General features: G+C 37.1%; 1 protein-coding gene across 2 annotated transcripts; it reads right to left on the reverse strand.

The window, feature by feature from the left end:
- Nucleotides 1-3,234: 3,234 nt before the first annotated feature.
- On the reverse strand, nucleotides 3,235-22,512 carry FBXO4 (F-box protein 4). Of its 2 annotated transcripts, none has more exons than XM_020996398.2 (7): nucleotides 22,252-22,512; nucleotides 16,099-16,334; nucleotides 14,662-14,882; nucleotides 9,746-9,821; nucleotides 9,457-9,632; nucleotides 6,498-6,673; nucleotides 3,235-4,233 (listed from the first exon to the last, which is right to left on the reverse strand). In XM_020996398.2, exons 1-7 carry the CDS (start codon nucleotides 22,432-22,434, stop codon nucleotides 4,144-4,146), a joined length of 1,158 nt encoding a protein of 385 aa, XP_020852057.1. In that variant the 5' UTR covers nucleotides 22,435-22,512; the 3' UTR covers nucleotides 3,235-4,143. The 2 variants fall into 2 exon arrangements, with proteins under 2 accessions (XP_020852057.1, XP_078009327.1); XM_078153201.1 differs by having other exon boundaries at nucleotides 6,498-6,703; nucleotides 22,252-22,488.
- Nucleotides 22,513-23,154: the final 642 nt, after the last annotated feature.

Here is a 23,154-nt window from a genome sequence, read left to right on the forward strand (position 1 = left end):
AACCATCCATTCTCCCTCATCCACTGAAGTGCTGAATCTTGTTGATTCTACCTCAACACCTCTCACATCCATTGCCTTCTCTCCACTCACATGAACACCATGTTTTGAGCCCTTACTGCCTCTCCCCTAGTTTGCTGCAAGGCCCTTCTAATTCCTTGTCTCAAGTCTCTCCCCTTTCCAGTCTGTCCTACGAACAGCGGCCAGAGTGGTTCTCCATAAAGCACAGGTCTGCCCATGTCAGTCTTGTGTTTAACATATTCTGGGAGACTCCTCCACATGGCATTAAAGTCCTTTACCACCTGACTCCAACCTACATTTCCAAGCTACATACATACAAAAAGTATGTATGTGTATGTATGTGTGTGTGTGTGTGTGTGTGTGTGTATTACTCTTACAGCTGATCTCACAGAACATTTCACCTCTCAACTCTGTGACTTCACATGATTTCTTCCCCATTCCTAGAATAAACTCCCTCCTTACCTCCCCTTCTTAGAATACTGGTTACTTCAAAGCTCAGCTCTTACTCCACCTTCTATATGAGAACTTTCCTGATACTCCTAATAGCTAGGGCCTCTTCCCTAACTTCATGACCTTGAATTGATTTTGCAAATACATACACATATATATACACATATATACACATTACCTCCCCCTGTAGAACATAAGCTTCTTGACAGCTGGAAATCTTTTGTTTTTCTTTTCATGTTAAGCATACAGCACAGTAACTGGTATATAATAGGAGCCTAATACTTGGTGATTTATTGATTGCAGCCATGAGCATATGTTCATAGTAGCCACTTTAAGTTTGAATCCACTTTCTCTAAAGACCCAGGTCTCCACTGGCAGTAGAGAATCAACTAGAATTTTGAATGGAAAGTAACATGACAAAATCATGTTTTAAGATTAAGCTGATAGAATTCTGTTCTACTATACATTGCCTAGGTATGATAAATGACCACCGACATTAACATTCTTCCAGGAAGAGCATCCTTATTTTAATTAAGAGTTTCTGTTAAATAAAGACTTCCAGTCTAAGAAAGAGGTAAATTATTAATCATGATTGTGCAGCATTTAGCTATGACCATGTGTATTTAGGTCTTTGTCTACAACAGGGAGATGTGCTTTTAATTATTTTTCTACATATAATAAATTCACCTGGGTCCATCTGATCTAGGTCCTCCTATGGTCAACTACTTCCAAACATTATAGTGTGGTTAGGGATGTGGTGTGTGGTCATGGAACAAAGAAAATTACTCCACTTAGCCAGCCACAGGGTTAGCTAATAACAACTAGTTGGTTATGAAATAATCATTTACCACACAATGTTTGAATAAACTAATGTGCTGGTTGCCCCTTTCTTTCTTTTTTTATTTAATAAGGGATGGGTCTCTGAGTTGGGGAGAAGAGAAGGATATATTGAGAAATTATGGTATAAAAATAAAATTCGTCCATTTTTTTAAAAGAAAGAATCACTTTTACCTAATATATACTATAAGATTATTACCTGTATAGCAACAAAATACTGACTAAAGAGATATCATACCATTTGCTAAAAGTCAAAGAATAAATGTCATAAGATTTATCTATGTCAGCATGATCTAGTAAAGATTTTAGTAACCTCTTGCGTTTTAAGTGCTGACACTAGGACTAAATAACTTCCAAGAATTTCACTATTTAGTCTAAGGGATATAAAGATAGATGTGTGTATACATATATGCAAGTATATAACATATGTTTATAATGTATTTATCTTTTTAAGTATTGTATCCAATTGAATGTCCCTTCCTTGAGGAAAGGGATTGTTTTTCATTTTTATTTTGTTTCTCCAGGGCCATGTACATAAAGGTACTTAATGAGTCCTTATTAAATTAAGGGGGAGAAAGGAACAGAAACAAAGGGAAAAGAAAAATAAAAGGAGTGGGAAAATAGGTAAGATATAGAAATTAAGAGAAAGGAGAGGGAAAGAAAATGGAAATAGGGGATACATATAAAGAGGAGGGGCAGAGGACTACCCATTACTTCAGATGCCATTTAATGGATTCCTTGCCATAGTTGCCTATACTGGCCTATTAAGGACCCATGGACTGGGAATCATAAGGCCTAGAATTTCATTTCACTTCAGTAAGTGGTCAACTTTAGGCAAACAATGTAAGCCTCTGTGTTCTTGCTTTTACATCTGTAGAATGGGGATAATAATAGCTATCTACTTGCCACACAAATACCATAAAAATAAAATACGAAAATAGATGTGAAATCACTTAAAAGTACCTCTTTTTTCTGTAACTCTCAACAAATTCAAAGTATTCCATTATTACTACTCAGGGACCTTTGAAAAAGTCCCATTTGGTATCCACAGTCATTTAGAATCAGTATTTATCAAACTTTGTCATTCAATGGCATACTTGTATTTGTAACATGTATATTTGTATTTGTATATTTGTACCACTTAGGATAAATGTTCTTGCTCTCACTCTCCAATAAAAATCTGTACAGGGACAAGGTCTATACTGAAGGAGAAAACTTTTGACTAACATGAAGAAGATGGAATAGGGCACAGAGATGCATCTAGCAACAACTATGTGTCAGCTACTATAGTGGATTTCATATTAGACACAAGGGACCACTTATAGCCAAGGCAAGTACAAAGTGGATTCTGATTTGGGAGTACAGAATAAGAAACGAGGATTAAAGGGGAAGAGAAGCCCTGGACCCCAGAGTAGGCAACAGAGAAGAAGCCATATTAAGAGTTATAAAAATAGTTTAAACCATTCCTTATGATGAGTAACTTACTCCAGCCCTTTATTTTATGTCATAATTATCTTTTTATATATCCCTATGTCTAGAATAGGAATTCTTAACCTGGGTTCTATGAATTTTAAAAAATACATTTTGATAACTATATTTCAATATAATTTGCTTCTTTTGTAATCCTGTATTTTTACTTTATGCATTTAAAAATATTATTTTGAGGAGTCCATAGGCTTTATCACACTGTCAAAGAGTCTATGACATAAAAGAGATTAAGAACTCCTGATCTGGAAGACTGTTTGTTCAGAGTACAGGCAAAATGGTCATTCAATGAATGACTGAATGAACATATTTTTCAGTTTCTAGTCCTTATTCTCACCTCCGTCTTGATTACTGCTCTCACTAATTTTCGTGTGTTAAATATTCCTGCCTTAGGGTTTTAAAGACGCTTTGGGTAACATAGCAAATTGACGAGACAAAATCTCATTTCATTAGTGAAAAATGACTGCAAATTTATTTGAGAAGTTAGGTAAGGTGCTTATAAAAATTAATTTCAAGTACCAATTTTTTCCTATCAGAAAACACATTTAAATGTTACACTTGTATAAATAATGCATGTATTTATACTTTTATTAAAATCTTTACATTTCTTAGCTCTCAATTACACTATTAAATTTCCACTGCTATTAACAGTATATGAAAAAAGTTTAGAATACAGGTACAACTCCTGAATATATTTTCCACATTTATCACATAGAATGTGGGTTTGGTACATCATGAGCTTTCCAACTTTATAAAAAAATCAGAAAAATCTGCCAAGAAAAGTTGCTTCCACTAATGTTCAATAAGCACAAGGAATTTAGTATATGGAATTAAGAGTGACCACTGGAACCATACCAACCAGTTATTTCCAAGCAGCACATAAAGACTGGGTATCTCTTCCCTGATAATGATTTATGGATCCTCAGGAAAGCCCCCAGAAAGCTTGGAAAACCAGGTACTTCTTAAAATTACAATCTCTCAACAGAGTAGCAGAAGTGAAAAGTTCGGAACAAATGTACAAAAATGTACAAGTGTGCTAATATTTCTGAATTTATGGACAGCAAAATAAAGAAACTTAAATTTAAAATAAAAATATCAAAAAACATAAAAAAACTCAAAAAGATTCACTGGGAGGGGGTTAGGTACCACCACATATACATTTCCTTTGTAATTCACTTACGATTAAAGCTAGATTTACCTTGGAAAACTCAGCAATTACAGCTACGCCCATTTAAATCTCACCTGGCAGAAAACCCAGGAAAGGGCAAAGCAAGCTTGAGGAAACACCTACATCATGTCCTTAAAACCAAATTTCAAATGGCTTACTCCTTAAGTCAGTGCACATGAGAAGGATCACCGTGGATGTTTATAATCAACTTCTCCAAGAATCCATTCAATGCCACTCAAAAACCCAGTTAAAGTCTCAGCTTCTACATCCTGTACCTAAGAAAATATACAATAAAAGATTTTTAATTTTTAAAAACAAAACTCTGTGACCAAAAAAAGAAAGGTTTTCTTTCTAATTGGCAGATCAGAATGTCTGGAGTTTCAATTTCAAAATCAGTCTCTGAAAAACCGTCTCAATGGCCTCAGTGCTCTGGATATTGTTATACAATAATCAAAAGGATAAGAGAAAATGTTTTGTTTGGAATACCGAAAGGCAGGATTTCTGTTCGGGTCTAGACATTCCTGAATATCAGAATTGTGACATCTCACAGGGGCTGCAAGAAAAGGACAAATGATTGCTGAGGCAGAGACAGGCATGTAAGTGGCTTCCACAACGAGTAAAGGCGCAAGAGATAAAAACTGGAGCACATGCTCCCTTGCTTTAAGCCTAACGTAATAGAGGACAATTTTCAAAAGTGTTCGTACTTAAACTAAGCTGGCATTTACACAAATACATGAAAAATAAAATATTTTAAAAAAAGACCCTAGAATGAATGGGTCACTCAAATTTTATCAAGATAGGAGTGTACTGTAATAATTTCTATTATACTTCAATCAACTTGTGATTTCACCAACGTAAGCATTCCCTCTACAGGTAGAGACTGGAACCCATCCATGACTTTCATTCTGAGCAATTCTTATCTTCCCACAAATCCTCCAGATAGAAACTACCTAACAAGCTAGAGGCTTGTCTATCCTGTTTTCTCCTCAGTATGCCCATCTGTTAAGTCTTCCTTCTCACTACATGTCCAGACTGCCCCCTTTTCTGATCCTACCTCTCCTGAATGGTAGCTTTTATAGTATTTCTTTCATGTAGGTCCTTGGTAGTAGTATGCCATAAGCTTATATATATCCCTATCATGTGTCTCTTCATTATTCTTTGGGTCATCTGCAATTCTGATTCTTTGGAAATTGTGGTGATGCACAGCCATACAGCATCACCAAAACAATGATTTCTTGGTTGAAAGACAGATTTTTTTTTCTGTCAGAAAGGAGAGGAGCTTGAGATCATTAAAAATGATGCACAATTTCCCTGATGCAACCCAGACTGATTCCTCTTATTGTTTCAGGCCCTGCTCATTATCTACCTGTAGTTTGCCCAAGATATATGTATTCATAAACTAACTCAATAGGTTGCCCATCTAAATGCATGTAATTTATTAATTATTATTAATTTAATGCATACAATTTATTGCATTACACTAAAGGGGTATGTGGTAGTTGCTAAATTTCCAAGTCATTACTGGCTTATATGAATCAAGACAAATTATTCCAAAGGGGTCCACTTTGAATTCCAAAAAATTACCCCAAAAGCCTTGAATAAACAAAGCTTACAGTTGATAAGAAATATGACATTATTACCAAAAAGTATTTTTGATACTTCATTTCTAATACATATGAAAGAACTGAAACACCTGTCACTCACAAGAGACACAAGGGTTAACAGATTCAGAGTTAGAAGCAAACTCAGATGTCCATCTACTCCAACCCTCTCAATATTAGTGTTTTTTTTTAACAAATAAGCAAACTCTTGTGAGGCCCAAAAAAATTAAGTGACTTGTTATACAGGTAGTAAGTGACAAAGTTGGGATCTTAATAAAAGTTCTCTAATCCTAATCCAGCATTCCTTCCACCAAACCATACTGCTATCAAAATTATGGAGTGTGTACTTTTAACAAAATAATGTATTACTTAAAAAATCTCAATGATGAAGGCTGAAAAAACAAAATGATTACCCAACCTATGACTGTTGCCTCTGACATTTGCTATCAGGGTGACAATAGACAACTTGCATAATTTCCATGTGCTTTAGGCAATTCCCTAGCATTTATTATAAAATGAGGCTACTGGATTAAAATGGAAACAAGGAGCCTTTCAAATATATAATCTATGTTAATCTGTTAAGTCATAGATGGGATGCAATGTGTATTGGTAGAGGTTGTTTCCACACCTAGAGTTCCCTACGCTAATGAAATCACAGTTCCTGTCTCCGTAAGTATCTACATTTCCTGTGAGCCTAACACACTGCCTCATACATGCACAAAGTAGGTACTTAACAAATGTTTGCTGAACTGAAATGCTATTTTATTGTTTTTCTATATCCTCATATAGATAGAAGACTAGTGAAGAGGATCAGCAGTTGATCACTTCAAACAAATTTTCATGGATCCCAAATTATCAATGCATTCTGTAGCTTTTGACTTCTATAACTGGCTTTAGTATGCTATTCAATTATAGAAAATAGGAAAAAGAGAGCTTACCATCCATGGCAGCTGAAGTTCACTTAGTTTCAGCTCATGTGCCAAATAAAGACAAGGCATCCTTTTTACAGTGGCTTGGGAAATACAAGATAAAACCAGCAAAGGTCTTTCTGGGGATCCAAAGGCTGAGTCTGTCATTGCCATAATGTGAGAAAATTCATCTTGCCATTCATGTCCTGAAGAACACAAGGGGAAACATTTGCATCCTTTGTGGGAGGAAAACGACCACAATGAGACAAAATATATGAAAATTGCTCATACTCTAGATTCAGCTACTATTCTGACAAAATTGTACTAAGCATACCTGAGAGTATTATTTAACTTTTTGCATTTATATGCCCAGTGCCTAATACAGTGCTTAGCACACAACAGGTGCTTAATTAATGCTTATGTATTGATTATGAGATTTCAAGTTTTTAAGAGGAACTAAAGAATTACAAAGCAAATGTCTCAAATACTCATCTACAAATATAAATCTAATACTCAAGTCATTCAAAATTTCCTTAAAGTTGTCGCTCATCTTTTTAAAGATCTAACCTATAACTAATTTAAATTTTCACTGACCTCAATAATATGGTACCCTTTGCTACCACAGGGTATTTAGGATACCCATTCTTTTTTTTTTCTACTTCTTTTTTATTCTTTCTCATTTGGAAGGAACACTGGGTTAAGAATCAGGAGGTCTTGATTTTATTCCTGACTTTGGCACTAAGCTCTATAACCTTATGCAAAGCAAAGTTTCTCCATGCCTCAGTTTTCTAATCTGTAAAATGAAGAACTAGAACTAGATTATCTCCACTGTCTCTTCTAGTTCTAATACTATCATTTTGTTCTATTTCCCTTTATTCTTTCTCCTTTCTTTTGACTGTTTGGCTCCATACACTCAAAAATGAAGTAAAATTAAACATCAGTCTTGACTTTTTCCAACCAGTCTGCTGAACAAGATAACTCCATATTCATTCAATCATCAAGTACATATCAAGCGCTAATGTGTGAATAGCACTGACTGTGTGCAAAACACTGTAGAAGGTGCTGCAAGGGACACAAAAGCAGACATAGCTTTTGATACTGAAGCACTTCTAAGTTCATTTTCACTGCTGGGTTTTAACATAATGGGGAAATCAATGGCTGCCTATAAATAGTCTTAGACTAGAAGAAGCATTGAAAAATAAATCAGTCCATCTCTTTGCTTCATAGATCAAATCATAGAAACTGTAGTCTATTCTATTCTTAAAAATAACCATGAAGTAGCAAGTCTTTTTCATACTCTTTGAGTTAGGATGGTCTTCCTAATTTCTTCATTGTTTCACTCATTTGACAGGTAAGCAGAGTGCATATACTGCACAAATCCTTGTGCTAGGTTTGTATGGAAAACAAAGATGATTAAGACAGGGTCTTTGATCTCAACAATCTAGAGGGGACCATGAAACATGAACATGAGTAACTACATATGAGACAGTGTGAGCTAAGTTCCCTAAGAGTTAAATAAACCAATTACTATAGGCACCACTTCTGGGTGGAGTGCCCAGGAAAAGCTTCAGAAAAGATGTGGCATCTGAGCTGAGTCCTAACAGAACGTATGTCTTTCCTGAAGCAATTTAATCACTTTTTGCTCTGTCCTATTTGCAGTCAATAATAGATAAAAGCTCACATTTATAAAATATTTTTAGTTTATCAAGTATTTTCCTCAGAAAAACCCTGTGACATAGAGAGTTCAATTACAATACTGATTTTATAGAAGAAACCAAGACTCAAAGTGGTGAAAAGACTTGAAGTCAAACACCTGGCAAATATAAGACACAGAGCGTGAACCCAGATTTCCTGACCCAAGTTCAGGGTTCTTTCTACTATATCATCACATACATCCCATGACAGAATTTTAAAAATCAGATTAAAAAATAGCTAAGCCTCTGTTTGAGCTGGGGAAAAAGCAGGGCAGAGAGGTGTTTTCTTTATGGCCAAATTGGATGAATTCATTTTATAGAAATGAACAATTAAGATAATTTTTAAAATTATAAGTTCAGGACTCTTATATAGATATAACCTCAGTAGAAAATAAATGATAATTATCTGAACACCAATATTTACAAAGCATTTCTTTAATAGTCAAATGCTACCATAGCCTTTTGTACCAGATACGAGCCCAATTCTACTAGCCAAACATAACATTGACAAACATTTATATAGAACTTCAGAGTTTTCAGATTTCTTCCTTTATTAGATATGTAGCCTCTCATAACATATTCTATTTTCTAGTACTTACTACTTTCATTAATATCTTACAAATAAGCTCTCTCAAAATCTCTAGTCTATAGTTGGTTAAGAACCTAAAGCACCTTTGTAAAAAAGGTCTCCGAAATTAGAAATGAAAATATGGGCAAGTCATTTAATTTCTCAATGCTCTAAGCAATTCTCTAAGACTATAAATTACAAAGAAGGCATTGACCTGCACTGGGAAAGGAAATTTCCTTGACCAGGAATTCTCTTTATCAGTGAAATCACAGGTCTAGTCACTCTCCATCTTAGTTAAACAGGAAATTAATAAACTAGCCTGAAGTCATCCGTACTGTAACGTCAGGGTTACATAACACAAAAAGAAAAGCTCACAATTATGTAGAAAATCTGGATTATGCAGACAACTAAGCTTCTCAATTGAGGCCAATGCTCTATTCCCTCTTTTTCCTTTATTATCTAGGCAATTTAAAATTTAAAAAAAAAAAAAAGCAAAAACAGGATTTTATTCTTGGCCAATCTGAATAAGAGAATCTATATAAAACCCACTTCAGAAGCAGGACTAAATAAGAACTTTTCACAGAATATCATATGATCACATTATCCAAATTGACCTGTCACTCATTATGTCCTTAAGAAAGCCATATTTAAAAAATACACTTTTCCACTTTCATTGCAAACAATAAAATGGCCAGTGTGATTTTTTTAAAGATAAGAAAATGCTTACTTTTGTGAGCTTCACCATTTGCAACATAGATGAACCCATCCACCACTTCACACACCTTCTGAATTTGTGGAATCACACTGCATTGGCCCCTCTGTTCATCATTTCCAGGAATCGGCCTGTTGAATATTTTGTTGACTGCACTTGTTTGCTCTTCTCTTGCTCTATCCCTTTCCTTCCTAAAAGACAAAATTTTTAAGATAAAACACACAAGAAAAGATTCAACAGGGCCCTAACCCATAAAAATGCCTCAGTACAGATTCCATGCAAGCCACGAGATAAGTATACTTACCTAGTGGTTGAATATAATACCAGGATATTGAATTTATGTTGATTGCTCAACTGAAAACTGATTCCTGATCCAATGCCTGAAGGAGAAGAAAACAAAATCAAAACAATTTATCACTGAATACCGCAGGAGAGAAAGACTGAAAGAACACCTAGTGAGAGCAAAAAGAGCCAAATGATAATTCTTTATGCATGGCTCTGGAATAAAACATTATACCTGAGCTGAAGAAAAGGGGGGCTGCATGTGACTTTCATTCATGCAGTATTAAAAATCTGGACAGAGAACAACAAGGGACAATTAGCCTTAGACAATATTCTTTTACCTGCTAGCAAAAAGCTAATGTAAGCCATTAAGCTAAGTTTACATAGATTTCTGATAAAAGGTAAAGTAACTAATTTTAAAATATATACATATTCCCACTCAAACCACTCTAAAATTCTTTTATAGGTATATACATGTATATATGTGTGTATGTGTATATGTGTATACATATATATATATGTGTGTGTGTATGTGTACATATATATATATTATTAAAGAGTGAGCAGTTTGAAAAGTACCAACCTATATTAAAGGTTCAAGATTATTTTTCTGTATTTTTTTATCTTAAACTAAAAAAATCAGGATTTTGGTGGGGTTGTATTATATGAAAAATGGTTTAAAGATTGGCTAATGTCCAATAGGAATTATTCCATTTGCAAGTTATTACACATATATAGTCATTCCCAAAACTGATTATTCATTTTCCTAAGAAGCATCTGCCTTGACCATATGGCCATTAGTGACCACTAGTAAAATAGATTTTATAAGTATATTTGATTTCATACCTGGAAATAAAACTCAATCAAAACTGAACCAAAACTCAGGAGAATCTTTACATATATATATTTGTAGTTTGGGGAATAGAAATATAGATAGTATAATCCATGAATTCTATGATTTTCCTTTATTGTAAACACATCAATCAGAAACACTGGTCACCAACTAATCAAAACAAAACTAGGTAGTGCCAAATTGTACCAAGTAATAATAATGGCTCATGTGTGTGTGTGTGTGTGTGTGTATACATATATACATATACATATTATATACATACAGATGAGTGTATATGTACGTATACTTGTTTTTTGTTGCTCAGTTGTGTCTAATTCACCATGACCCCATGTGGGTTTTTTTTTCAGTTTTATTTTACTTTATTTTTTAATTAATGGAATAAAATAAGCATTTCTATAACATCATACAATTAAAAAGATGACTGCATATGAAACTGCAAGTCTACTATGAACAACTTGCTATTTCTTTCAAATACACAACAAAATTATGAAAATTTATTTTTTGGGGGGGGATTCTTGGCAAAGTTACTGGAGTGGTTTGCCATTTCCTTCTCCTATATATATATGTGTATGTGTGTGTGTGTGTGTGTGTGTGTGTGTGTGTGTATACATACACAAAAAATACCTAGCACATATAGTGTTTTAAAGTCTGCAAAGTGCTTTACATATATTTTCACATTTGAGTTTCATAATAACCCTGTGAAGTGCTATTATCCCCATCTTACAGATAAGGAAATTGAGACTGAGAGAAGTTAAGTGATTTACCCACAGTCAAACAATTATTAAGTGTGTTTACCCAGGATACTCTGTTCTTTTCAACTCCCAATCTACTGTTCTTTAGACTCAGCATCACTACCAAATTTTAAAAATATGTGCCTATTTTGCAACTGTTAGGGAAATTTTATTTTTAAGTCTGTTTCTTAGTACAAAGCTACTGAATCCACAAATTACTAGATAACTTATCTGATTTACATTTCAAAGAATACTGTGCCTACTAAAATATCCACTCCTTTGTCCCATCAGCCAAGCGAACATCTTTTTAAATAAATGGCTACTTTAGGCCTTTAACCTTTCAACATCCAAGGGAGCTTTTTTAAAAAAAAGTGTATTACTTTGCCTTGGTTGATCTATAATTTCAATGATACAGGTACTACTTCTATGAAATTGGAGCACAAACTGTTTATGCATTTTTTGTCTATATCTTCCCATAAATGCTCAAAAGAGTATCCATTCTAATGTACCTAAGACCTTCTCTTTGTTCTTTTATTATTTCAGGAGGTTCCAATATACTCAGTTTGTTGTCTATTTTCTTTCATTCTCACTATATGAACAATCCATCACATGAATGTACCCCTTCTCATGCACAAGGGAGCATAATAGCTTAATACATCATCCATTTTTAAAATTCCAGATTCCTGGAAATGATGAACAGAGGGGCCGATACATGTGAATCCACAAATTCAGAAGGTGTGTGAAGTGGTGGATGGGTTCATCTATGTTGCAAATGGTGAAGCTCACAAAAGTAAGCATTTTCTTATCTTTAAAAAAATCACACTGGCCATTTTATTGTTTGCAATGAAAGAGGGAAAGTGTATTTTTTTTAATATGGCTTTCTTAAGGACATAATGAGTGACAGGTTAATTTGGATAATGTGATTATATGATATTCTGTGAAAAGTTCTCATTTAGTCCTGCTTCTGAAGTGGGTTTTATATAGATTCTCTTATTCAGATTGGCCAAGAATAAAATCCTGCTTTTGCTTTTTTTTTTTTAAATTGCCTAGATAATAAAGGAAAAGGAGGGAATAGAGCACTGGCCTCAATTGAGAAACTTAGTTGTCTGCATAATCCAGAGTATTATTGAGGTGTTTTTGCTAACATGGTATATTCAAGTTTAGGAAGCTCACATTATGTATCATGACTTTATAAGCTATAATAGTAGTTCTACATTTCATGTACAATTAACAGTGGCAAAGTAATAAACTTCTTCAATCCTAGAACATCAATCAACCATTTACTGTCTAGTATGTGCTAAAATGCTGGAGAAGGAAATGGCAATCCACTCCAGTATTTTTTGCCAAGAAAACCCCATGGACAATATTGTTGTGCTATGGTCCATGGAGTCATGAAGAGTCAGGACATAACTAAATGACTGAATAACAACAAATGTGTTACGCGCTGTGCTAAGCAATGGAAATGCAGAGACAAACGCAAAAGCTCCTGCCCTCAAGAAACTTATATTCTGTACAAAAACGTACAGGATATACATATATACGTACACACACACAAACACATAAAATGCATACAAGATAGTTTGAGGAAGAACACCACTAGCAGCTGAGGGGAGGGGGGATCAAAAAAGGCTTCATGTAGAAGGTAATGCCTGAACTGAAGTATTTTTCAAAAATAAAATTGCATTAATATAATTTGTTTTTACATTGCCTAAGTTCCCCCTGTAATCTCTCTCCTTCTCCTTCCAAGAGAGTTAAAAGATGAAAAATCAGAAAAACTGATCAATTTTTTTTAAATGTGACAATATATAATATATTGACAATATATAAATGTGACAATGTTCTACACTAGTGGGTTCATTTCTGCAAAGGAATGAAGTAAGGGGAAGTGTCTTCTCATACCCCTTCTTTGAAGCCAAATTTGTCTTCTGTAGTCTACAACCTTCACATTCAACTGTATTATAGTTATTGTTCTTCCCATTTACATTGTTGCATTCATCATGTTTATTGTTTTCTTTTATCTGTTTTTACTTAGCACCAGTTCATGTAAGTCTTTTTATAGTTGTGAACTTGGTTTTGATGGAAATTAGGAATTCAAAAAGGTGAAGAAGAAGATAAGGAGAGACTGAAGATGAGAGAGACACAGTGGAGAGTCAGGGAGAGAGAATAAATATAAATGAGTGAAGGGCAAGATCCTAGAGGAGGCAGAATTGGATGAGATAAATGGCACAATGAGATGAATCGGCCTTGGCAAGGGAAAAGGTTACCTCTTTAACAGATGCTAGAGAGAAGGAGAAAAATGGAGGACGTACAGAGGGATTTTGAGATAGTCCTTTTCAAAATTCCTCTTCCTTCATTCTATCCTCACAGATCTCTTCCATTCTCACCAGGTCAACTAACATCTCAATATAAATGCCTCCTGTAAATCACTATGTCCAACCCTAATCTCTCCCCTAAGATCCAGACTTGTATCTTTAACCTCCTAACATTTCCACATGAATGCAACATGTTAAAAACTTAAGCATCCCATTTCTCCAAAAGCCAGCTCCTCTTCCTGACTTACCCACTTTTGTCAACAATACTTCCCCAGATACCTAAGCCTGAAACCTTGGGTACCTCTTTCTCCCTAGTCCTCCTCTTTGTTCTCCACATCTAATCACCAAGTCTTATCAATTCTTTCTTCCTAATTCTTTCAAATCTCTTATCCCTTTCCCTATTCACTACTGTCACCCTAGTTCAGGTTCTCATCACTGCCTAAAATTTACTCTTTACTGGTCTTTCCACTTCCAGTTGCCCCTCAACTCCAAGCTACTGCATTCACTGTTGCTACAGGAGCTGGAGTGAGGAAGCAAATATCACTCAATTGCTACTTAGCACACACTACCTTATTTATCTTTTTATGTATATGTCCTATATTCTCAGTTAGCTATTGGCTCCAGAGGAGTCAGAACCAAGTCTTATATGGTACTATAACCCCAGCACCTTGTAAAATGATTTGCATAGAGTAAAAAATTCAATAAATATTTGTTGCTACTAACTCTTTCTAAACTACGACACCTATGACCTCTACTATAAAAATTAAATGCTCGGCTAAACAGTAAATTTTTCATAATCCTTGGTTATATTATACAAAGTTATCCTTTTCATTAACTTCTAAGAAAAAGCTCAATATTTTCGAGGTGAATTACTTTCAGTTTACTGGTACTACTGGATGTTCCACAGCATCAAATTAATCTATCTTATTTGTTTCAAAGAGTTAAGTCACCATTAAATAATGAAATGTTCTGCCTACTCACTGGCAGTATCAAGCCCAAAGCATTCAAATTCTCATATACCGTAGATGAATGTAGAAATTACCATCAATTTGCCTCTGAGGTAAACCGGCCATTGGGGAAAGTTCCATGCAAGACATCAAGCTCAACACCAAAGATACATTCAGCTCTTCCAAACCGGGTCCAAACATAGCAAATCGAGGTTCTGTCTGAAGGATCAGTGACTGCAAAAAAGAGGCAACAGCTCCATACATGTGGCGACTGGATTTCAAATGTCTTCTGGTATGTGGACAGCTCATTTTATACCTGTTTAAGACAGCCATAACTAGAAATTAAAAAAGAAAAACATCTTATAATAATTCATCTTCTTTTATCATTCTCATTAAACCACTGAGACTGCCTCATGATGAATTTTAAGTCTGCCAATCAATGTTTGTTAAATCAATAGTTAAAAAACAAATATAATAGAGATATTTCAGGTGTTAGCAACAAGTCATCCTCCATTATCTCACATCTAGCAAGTTGGGAAATATGACCAAAACAACAACAAAACAAACAACAACAAAAAAACAGAAATAGTCAACACTTGGGAGACTGTAGAATAACAACCAATATACTGTTAGAAGAACTGTGATTTGATCCATTTGTGTTCTGGAAAACAATTTGGAATTATGCGTGAAAAGTTATATGTGAAAATTTATGTGTAAAACTGCTTATAACCTTTGACCCAATGATCCCACTACTGAATGTGCATATGCATACACAAACATACACACACACATACACACATACCTCCTAGAAGTCAAATACATAAAAGTTAAATACGTATCAAAATATTCATGGTAGCACTTTTATGGTTGCAAAGAACTGGAAACAAAGTGGGTACATGAACTCTCAAATACTACAAATCAAAAGAAGTCTGGTCATACAACTTGTTGGTGGCAAAGGCCCAAACCTAACTCTCAAGCTAATGCTCCATATACTCTCCCACACTAAAAGAAAGTCAAATTAAACTGGGATGGAAAATGGGAAACAGTTAAGTGATTAAGGATAGGCAGGTGGTACAAGATTTGTTGATGAAAATTGTTCCAGCCTGATGAGGTCAGTATAGGTCCCAGAATCTACACCCAGCTCTGAGAACTAGAATCTAAGATGGCTGAAACTCTGGCGCTTGACTGACTTTATTCACCCCACCACAGGTATCCTGAAAAGACACAGCTTTCCTCCTCTGACTCATCCTAGTCTGCCACCAGGACCTACTCTCCAGGGGTAAGGAAGAGATCCAGGGAAGGGGTCATAAATTTAGAGATGAAAAAGACTTTCCATAGAACACTTTGATTTTATGAATGAGGAAACTGAAGTGCACAGAACTTAAGTGACTCGCTGAAAATCACACACCCAGCAAATGGCAGTCAGGATTGGCACCCAAATCCTCTGTCTCCAAATCTGGCATCATCCTCCACTGCCTTCACAGAAGCAGCAGTCACTGTTTTGTTTTAATTTTATGAAACTGAATACTTACATTGTCATATAGTCATAAAGTTCATTGTCAATAACCTCAGATAACGGTTTTTTTAAGGCTTGTAGGTCTGGTAGAGACTTCCAGTCAACAGATGACCAAGAGGGAAGATCCCGCAAAAGAAAAAATTTCCACAGCATAGGATCTCGCACAGTTACATTCCAATATCGACTTGTCCTTCCCAGTTCAAACAGATCATGAGGTGAAAGAAATGACATAATGTACAACTGCACATAAATCTGAAACACAGAAGGACAGGAAAGTGGGTAAATTGGAGCTTCAATAAATCATAGCCTAGATAATGTGTACTTGATTAAAAAACTAATTACAAAACAATCAAGAAATTATAAGACTGTAAGATCATCAAACATCATTCATCCTTAAAGTTGATTTTTTTTTGTTTTGGTCTATAGCTATAATTTCATTTATTCACTAGAGGGTATAAACAACTGCCTGGTATGGAAACCTCTTCCACAGATGCTGACAGGCTGCAGCATTGGTAACTCATGGTCCTAGAGAATCACCTGAGGGCATTGAGAGGTTTAGTGACTTTCAGAACATCACAAAACTATTATGTATCAGAGGCAATGCTTGAATCCAGGGCTTCCTGACTCCGAGGCCAACTTTCCTATCCACTCCAGCATGTAGGTGTGATAGTAAAACTATAACATATCACAGTCAAACACAAATCCCTCATTCTATGATTTAAGTCTATTTTTTTTTTGGCCTTCAGTGGAGAAAATTGGTCATTATTTCACTCTCATTAAAGGTCTTTCCAACCCTTAAACTGTAGTACTTTTTGGTTAAGTCTTTCTTGCAGAAATCCAACAATAAGTCAACAGGTGATTATGATTTAACACTACATTACTTTATTTTTTAAAAACCACTCTGTAAAAGACCATTATCTGAGTTACTTTCCAAAAATCTAATTTACTATTTTATGGAAGTCTGATCCATCTTTCAGGCAGTGATTGGTTCAAATATAATAACTTTCTCAGAGGGTCAAGATCATCAATCAATCAATAAAAGTTTATTAAGCTATGTGACAGGCTTGGTACCAGGGATATAAATACAGAGAAGGAACAATCCATACTTTCAAAGAACCACTTTCTAAGAAGGAAGGAAAGCACACATAGGATCACAAATTGCAGAAACATAAAGTAAAAGAATATAAATATATACAAAGTAGCTAAATTCATGGTAGTTTGGAGGAAAAGCACTAGAAATCAGGAAATCAGGAAAGGTTTCTCGGGGAAGATGATGTTTGAGCTTCATGACAAAGGAAGAGAAGAATGCTGTGAGGGAGTGCATTCCTGGTGTGGGTAACAGTTAGTGCAAAGGCACAGAGATGAGAGAGGGAGTATTGGGCGAAAAGAAGGAGGAAGGAGAGTCTGGCAGGATTACAGACCAGGCAGAGTAACATCCAACAATCTTGGAAAGATTATAACGGGCTTTAAAAGCCAAACAGAAGATTTTATATTTTATCCTAGAGGCACAGGAGCCAACGAAGTTGACTGGGTAGGACTGTAACATGGTCAGATGTGCACCGAAGGAAAATTACTTTAGCAGCAGTGTGTAGGATGGAGCAGAGTGGTCAGAGACTTAAGGCAAGTAAACCAATTAAAAGAGTATGTCATGATAATCTACAGAAGTGATGAGGCATGAACTAAGATGGTAGCTTGTGACAAAAGAGAAGGGGCTGGATGCAAGAGATGTTGTGTGAGTAGAAACAGAAAATTTGGCCACTGAATGATATTTGGGTGGGTCATCCCTTGATATCCTTATAAGACCAAGGCTATAAAATTGGAGATTGGAAGGATGGTGGCAATTTTGACAGAAACAGGGAAGTTTAAAAGGGTGGAGGGTGGTAAGATAAGTGGCGGGAGGGGAGAAGATAACGACTTTTATCTTGAAATATGCTGAGTTTTAAGATGTCTCTGGGAAGTCCAATTTAAAACGCCCAATACGCCATCAGTGATACAGGACTGGCATTCAGGATAGAGACTGGGTTTAGCTGGGAAGTCCAATTTAAAATGTCCAACAGGCAATCAGTGACACAGGATTGGCACTCAGGACAAAGACTGGGTTTAGACCTATAAATCTTACAGTGATCTGCATAAAGAAGATAATTAAATGTATGAGAGCTGATGAGAGAATATAGAATGAGAAGAGGGCCTAGGATATAACCTCAGGAAACATCCAGTTAGGTAATATTATATAGATGTTGAATCAGCAAAGGAGACCAAGAAGGAGCCAATCAGATAAGAGGGAAGAAAACAAAAAAAAAAGCAGTGTCACCAAAATCCAGACTGGAGAGAGAGCAAAAGGTGCTATATGAGGCAGTTAAGGAAAAAAAAGATCATCAGATTTTGCAGCTAAGAGATTGCTGGTAACTTTGGAGAGATAAGTTTCATTTGTATGATGAGATCAGAAGTTAGACTGCAAAGGGTTAAAGACTAACAGGAGAAAAATTGAAGGTAGGGAACCATGACATCTTTTTGAGGAATTTAAGAAAAGAAGAAATATAAAATGACAGCTTGAAGGGATGAGAGGGTATAATGAAGAGGTTTTTAACAATGAGGTAGATGTAGACAGGTTTGGAGGCAGTAGGAAAGGAATGAGGAGACGGAGATGAGAAAAGAAGAAGGAGAAAGGAAAGAGGAAAGCAGAGGGCAGGAGAGAAGAGATTCTACTCATTTAACTTTGCATCAGTTCATGTAAGTCTTTTCAGAATTTTCTGAAAGCATCCTACCTGTCATTCTTATATAACAATAGTATTCTATCACAACCCTATATCGCAACTTGTTCAGCTATTCTCCAACTGATGAGCATACCCTCAATTTCCAATTCTTTGCCACCAGAAATATAGCTGCTATAAACATTTCTGTATGTGTGTGTATACATATATATCTATATAGACATATATATCTATATAGACATATATCTATATCTATATCTATATCTATATCTATATCTATATCTATATCTATATCTATATCTATATATATATATATATATATATATATATATATATATTATATATATATATATAGATATCTCCTTTCCCTTTTTCTCTGATCTCTTGGTGGTATTTCTGAATCAAAGGGTATGCACAGTTTTATAGCGCTTTTTCTTATTTGTCTATACCAAGGAATCCCAAACCTCTGTGTGTGTGTGTGTGTGTGTGTGTGTGTGTCACACATAGCCATAACCTTTTTCCTTAGCTTCACTTCTGCATCATTCTATTGAAAATTTCATGTCACAGAAAATGTATCAAATTCAACATGTCCAAAACTGAACTCATTATCTTTTTCCCTAAATCCACCCCTCTATCCAATTTCCCTGTCTCTGTCAAGGGCACCATCATTCTTTCAGGCTCCCAACCAGGTTTAAAACCTCAGCATTATTCTCAACTTACTTTCTCACTCCACATATCCAAACCAGTTTTCAAATCTTGTCATCTGTTCTGCTCTCATTACTTGTGCATCTACCAACTTAATTCAGGTTCTCATTACTTCTTGCCTAGACCATTGCATGGCCTCCTACTTGGTCTTCCTACCTCAAGTTTCTCCCTATTCTAATACATCAAAACCTAGCTGCTTAAAGTCACATTCTTTAAGTATAGATCTGACCATTCACACCCTATTCAGCAAAATACAGTTGCTCTCTCACCTCTAGGATAAAATATAAACCTCTATTTGTTTTTTAAAACTCTTTAAAATATGGTCCCAAACTTTGTTTCCAAACTCATTAATCAAGTTGTCCTGTATAAGTTATTAAATCTTAAAACTTCTAAGACTTTTGGGACAGTCAATGAACATTTATTAAAATTCCTACTGGGTGCCAGCCATCATGCTAAGCAATAAGGATAAACAAAGAAATGCAAAAGACAGTATCCACTCTCCAGAAGCTCACAGTCCAATGGGGGGCACAATATGCAAACAATTATGTACAAACAAGCTATATATAGGAAAAACTGTGGGAAATCAACAGAGGGAAGGAATTAGAATTAATGGGAATCAGGAAAGGTTTCCTGTAGAAGGTGGGATTTTGTTATTCATCCTTTTTTTTTTTTCCGCTGGCAATGGGGTAAGTGACTTGCACAGGGTTACACAGCTGGTGTTATGTATCTGAGGCCGCATTTGAACTCAGGTCCTCCTGGATCTAGGGCCGGTGCTCTATCCATTGTGCCACCTAGCTGCCCCCATCCTTCATTTTTGAAGAAGACCAATGACATCACGATGGCTAATGTCTTGACTCCAAGGTAAGATTTTAGCTGGAACATTAGGAAGCCAGGGAAGCCAGGAAGTCAAGATAAGAGTACACTCCCTCTCCTGCACCCTAGGGTTCAGTCAAACTGCTCTTCTCCCTGTTCTTCACACACACAACTCCCTCTTTCCTTTGCAATGTCTTTCCTCTATGTTTGAAATATTCTCCCTTAGGGCAGCTACATGGCGCAGTGGATAGAGAACCAGCCCTAAAGTCAGGAAGACCTGAGTTCAAATCTGCCCTGGACACTTACTAGCTGTGTAACCCTGGGCAAGTCACTTAACCCCAGTCGCCTTTAAAAATTCTATTTTTAAATGAAATACTCTCCCTTCTTATCTCAGCCTTAAACAATCTCACTTCTTTCAAGGCCAAGCTTAAGCACCATCTGCTACAGAGTTCTTTCTGGATCTTCCTAATTACTACTGCTCTCCCTAACTTCCTTGTATTTACTCTGAGTGAGGTCAGTGTTGCTTAGTAGATAGTACAGGGCTTGTCATCAGGAAGAGCAAAGTCCAAAACTTGCTTCTTTGATACTGGGTGATCCTGGGCAAGTCACTTAACATCTGGGCCTCAGTTTACTTATCAGTAATATATCTATTCACAGAAACTACCTCAAAGGATTATAAGGAGAATTAAATGAAATCTTATTTACAAAGTACTTTGTAAACCTTAAAACCATATAACTATTAGCTATTTCTTATACAAATACTTAGGTAACCGCCGTTTCAAAAGCCTCTCTTGTAGAAACTTCTGTGTCTAAGAGCAGAGACGCCTGGAATGTAGATGTTGTGTTTGTTGGGCGTATGTCTGGGGACCTATTGTGTTTTTCCCAATAGAATGTCAGCTTCTTGAAAGTAAGGTTTCATTTCTTTGCTGTCTGACACTGTACAAGTCACTTCTCCCTCACTTCTGTCAAGACTTCAGTTTCCTCACCCATCAAATGGGGAAAATAATAGCACCCCTCTCCCAGGGTGGTTGTGAGGTTCAAATGAGATAACTGAAAATTGTGTAGCACAGTACCTGGCACACAGTAAGCCTACACAAATGCTAATTATCATCATCATAATCATGGCAGGTTACAACTTCTATTTGCCTCAGTTTCCTCATCTGTAAAATAAGCTGGAAAAGGAAATGGCAAACCACTTCAATATCTTTGCCGAGAAAACCCCACATGGGGGTCACTTTAGAGTTGGGCATGCCTGAAAAGGACTAAACAACAAAAACCTCCTAGGATTGTTGTAAGGATCAAATGAGATAATTAAAAAATATTTAGCACAGTAGGCACATAGTAGCCACTATATGTTGGCCATGGTCAACATTGTCACCATCATTATCGCTGCAAATCATAACCTCTGTTTGCCTCAGTTTCCTCTCCTGCAAAATGGGGATAACAGCACCTACCGGCTTAGCACAGTGCCTGGCACATAGTAGGCGCTATATAAATGTTAGCCGCATATTATCTTTGTACCCCCAGCATTTGGCTCGGTGCTTGGCATAGAGTAAGTACTTAATCAGTGCTGGTGGACTGATGAACAGTAAATCACGAGGCAGTGTGGCCTGGTGGACAGATAGCTGGCCTCGGAGCCGGATGAAGAACCGGGTTCAACAAAATGCTGGGGGCTGCTTCACTTTGCCTCCAAGGGCCCAGCTCAGCACCCGGCACACAGCAAGTGCTTAATTAATGCTGGTGAATTAAGAGAAACGGGACAGGCTTGGGGGAGTGCCGGGGACCGGAGAGAGGAAGCCCGCAGGGCAAAACCGAACCGAAAGCGCCCAACTCCAAGCAGAGGGCCGGGATCCGGGTGTCAGAGGCTGGGGCCGGGGGCTCGCCCCTCCTCGCCTTCCCAGGGCGCAGGCGCACTGGCGGGCCGGGCCTCCCTCACCCACCGGCAGCCTCGTTAGGGCGCTGGCCTCCTCGTCGTCCGTAGCGCCGGGCCCCGGCCTCTCCTTGCCCACCGACTGCCAGAAGCTCCTCCAGCCGCTCAGGATCGCCGCCTCTAGGCGGCTCCGGTCACTGAGGGCCCTCAGAGACATGCCGGGGCTGCTGCAGCCAGCCTCACTGTCGGCCATGGCGACCGGCCCGGAGCCGCAGCACGGACAGGGCGTCGGGGGGGGAGGAGCTCGGGCTACATTCCAGCGGGGGCGGAGCCCAGCCCCGGGCAGGCCCGGCTTCCGGGAGGCGCGCGGGGGGGGGGTGAGAAGGGCGGGGCCGGCGGGGCAGGGGCGTGCGGTGGGCGGGGCCTGCGGGAGCCGGGTGCCTGGTGCCAAATCCAAGAAAGGGGACACACACACACAAACACACACACACACACACACACACACACACGAGAATGAAATCTAGTGCATGGCTAATAATGTACAGACACACATACGTACACATGACAGATTATTTAGCCTAGCAGTATTACACCAGCAATTCTAACATTGTAAATTGCCGAAAAGTTTTTCTTCATTGGTAGATGGAGTTCTTTATACCAATGTAATGCTGTGTTGCACTTGGAATTAAAAGTTGGGTTCTAATTTTGTCCCTCTTAACTAATTACCTGTATGATTTCAGGCAGATTGCTTACCTTCTCTGTGCCTAAATTTCCCTTAGCTATCAAGTGAGGGAGTTAGATTATGTAACCTAAAAGTTCCTTTCCATATCTAAATGGGAGGTGAGGGAAGACAGACAGCAGAGAGACAGAGGGAGAGAGAGAAAACCTTCACCAACTCCACCCCACCCTTCATGCAAGTGCAAGGCATGGATCTACACCAATGAGAAAAGAGTCCTATAGAGAGGCTTTCGGA

The sequence above is a fragment of the Phascolarctos cinereus genome, unplaced genomic scaffold (genome assembly GCF_003287225.1).
Source record: "Phascolarctos cinereus isolate Bilbo 61053 unplaced genomic scaffold, phaCin_HiC Scaffold_4;HRSCAF=312, whole genome shotgun sequence".
Taxonomy (NCBI): Eukaryota; Metazoa; Chordata; class Mammalia; order Diprotodontia; family Phascolarctidae; genus Phascolarctos; species Phascolarctos cinereus.

Bases quoted from the DNA above. Each gene is read 5' to 3' on its own strand.
- FBXO4 (XM_078153201.1), bottom strand. From the start codon at position 22,434: ATGGCCGACAGTGAGGCTGGCTGCAGCAGCCCCGGCATGTCTCTGAGG. The intron at 16,335-22,251 runs GTGGGTGAGGGA...TCTGTGTTTCAG, and splicing joins GCGCCCTAACGAGGCTGCCG to ATTTATGTGCAGTTGTACAT. The intron at 9,822-14,661 runs GTAATTTCTACA...CTTCTCCTTCAG, and splicing joins ACCTCAGAGGCAAATTGATG to GCATTGGATCAGGAATCAGT.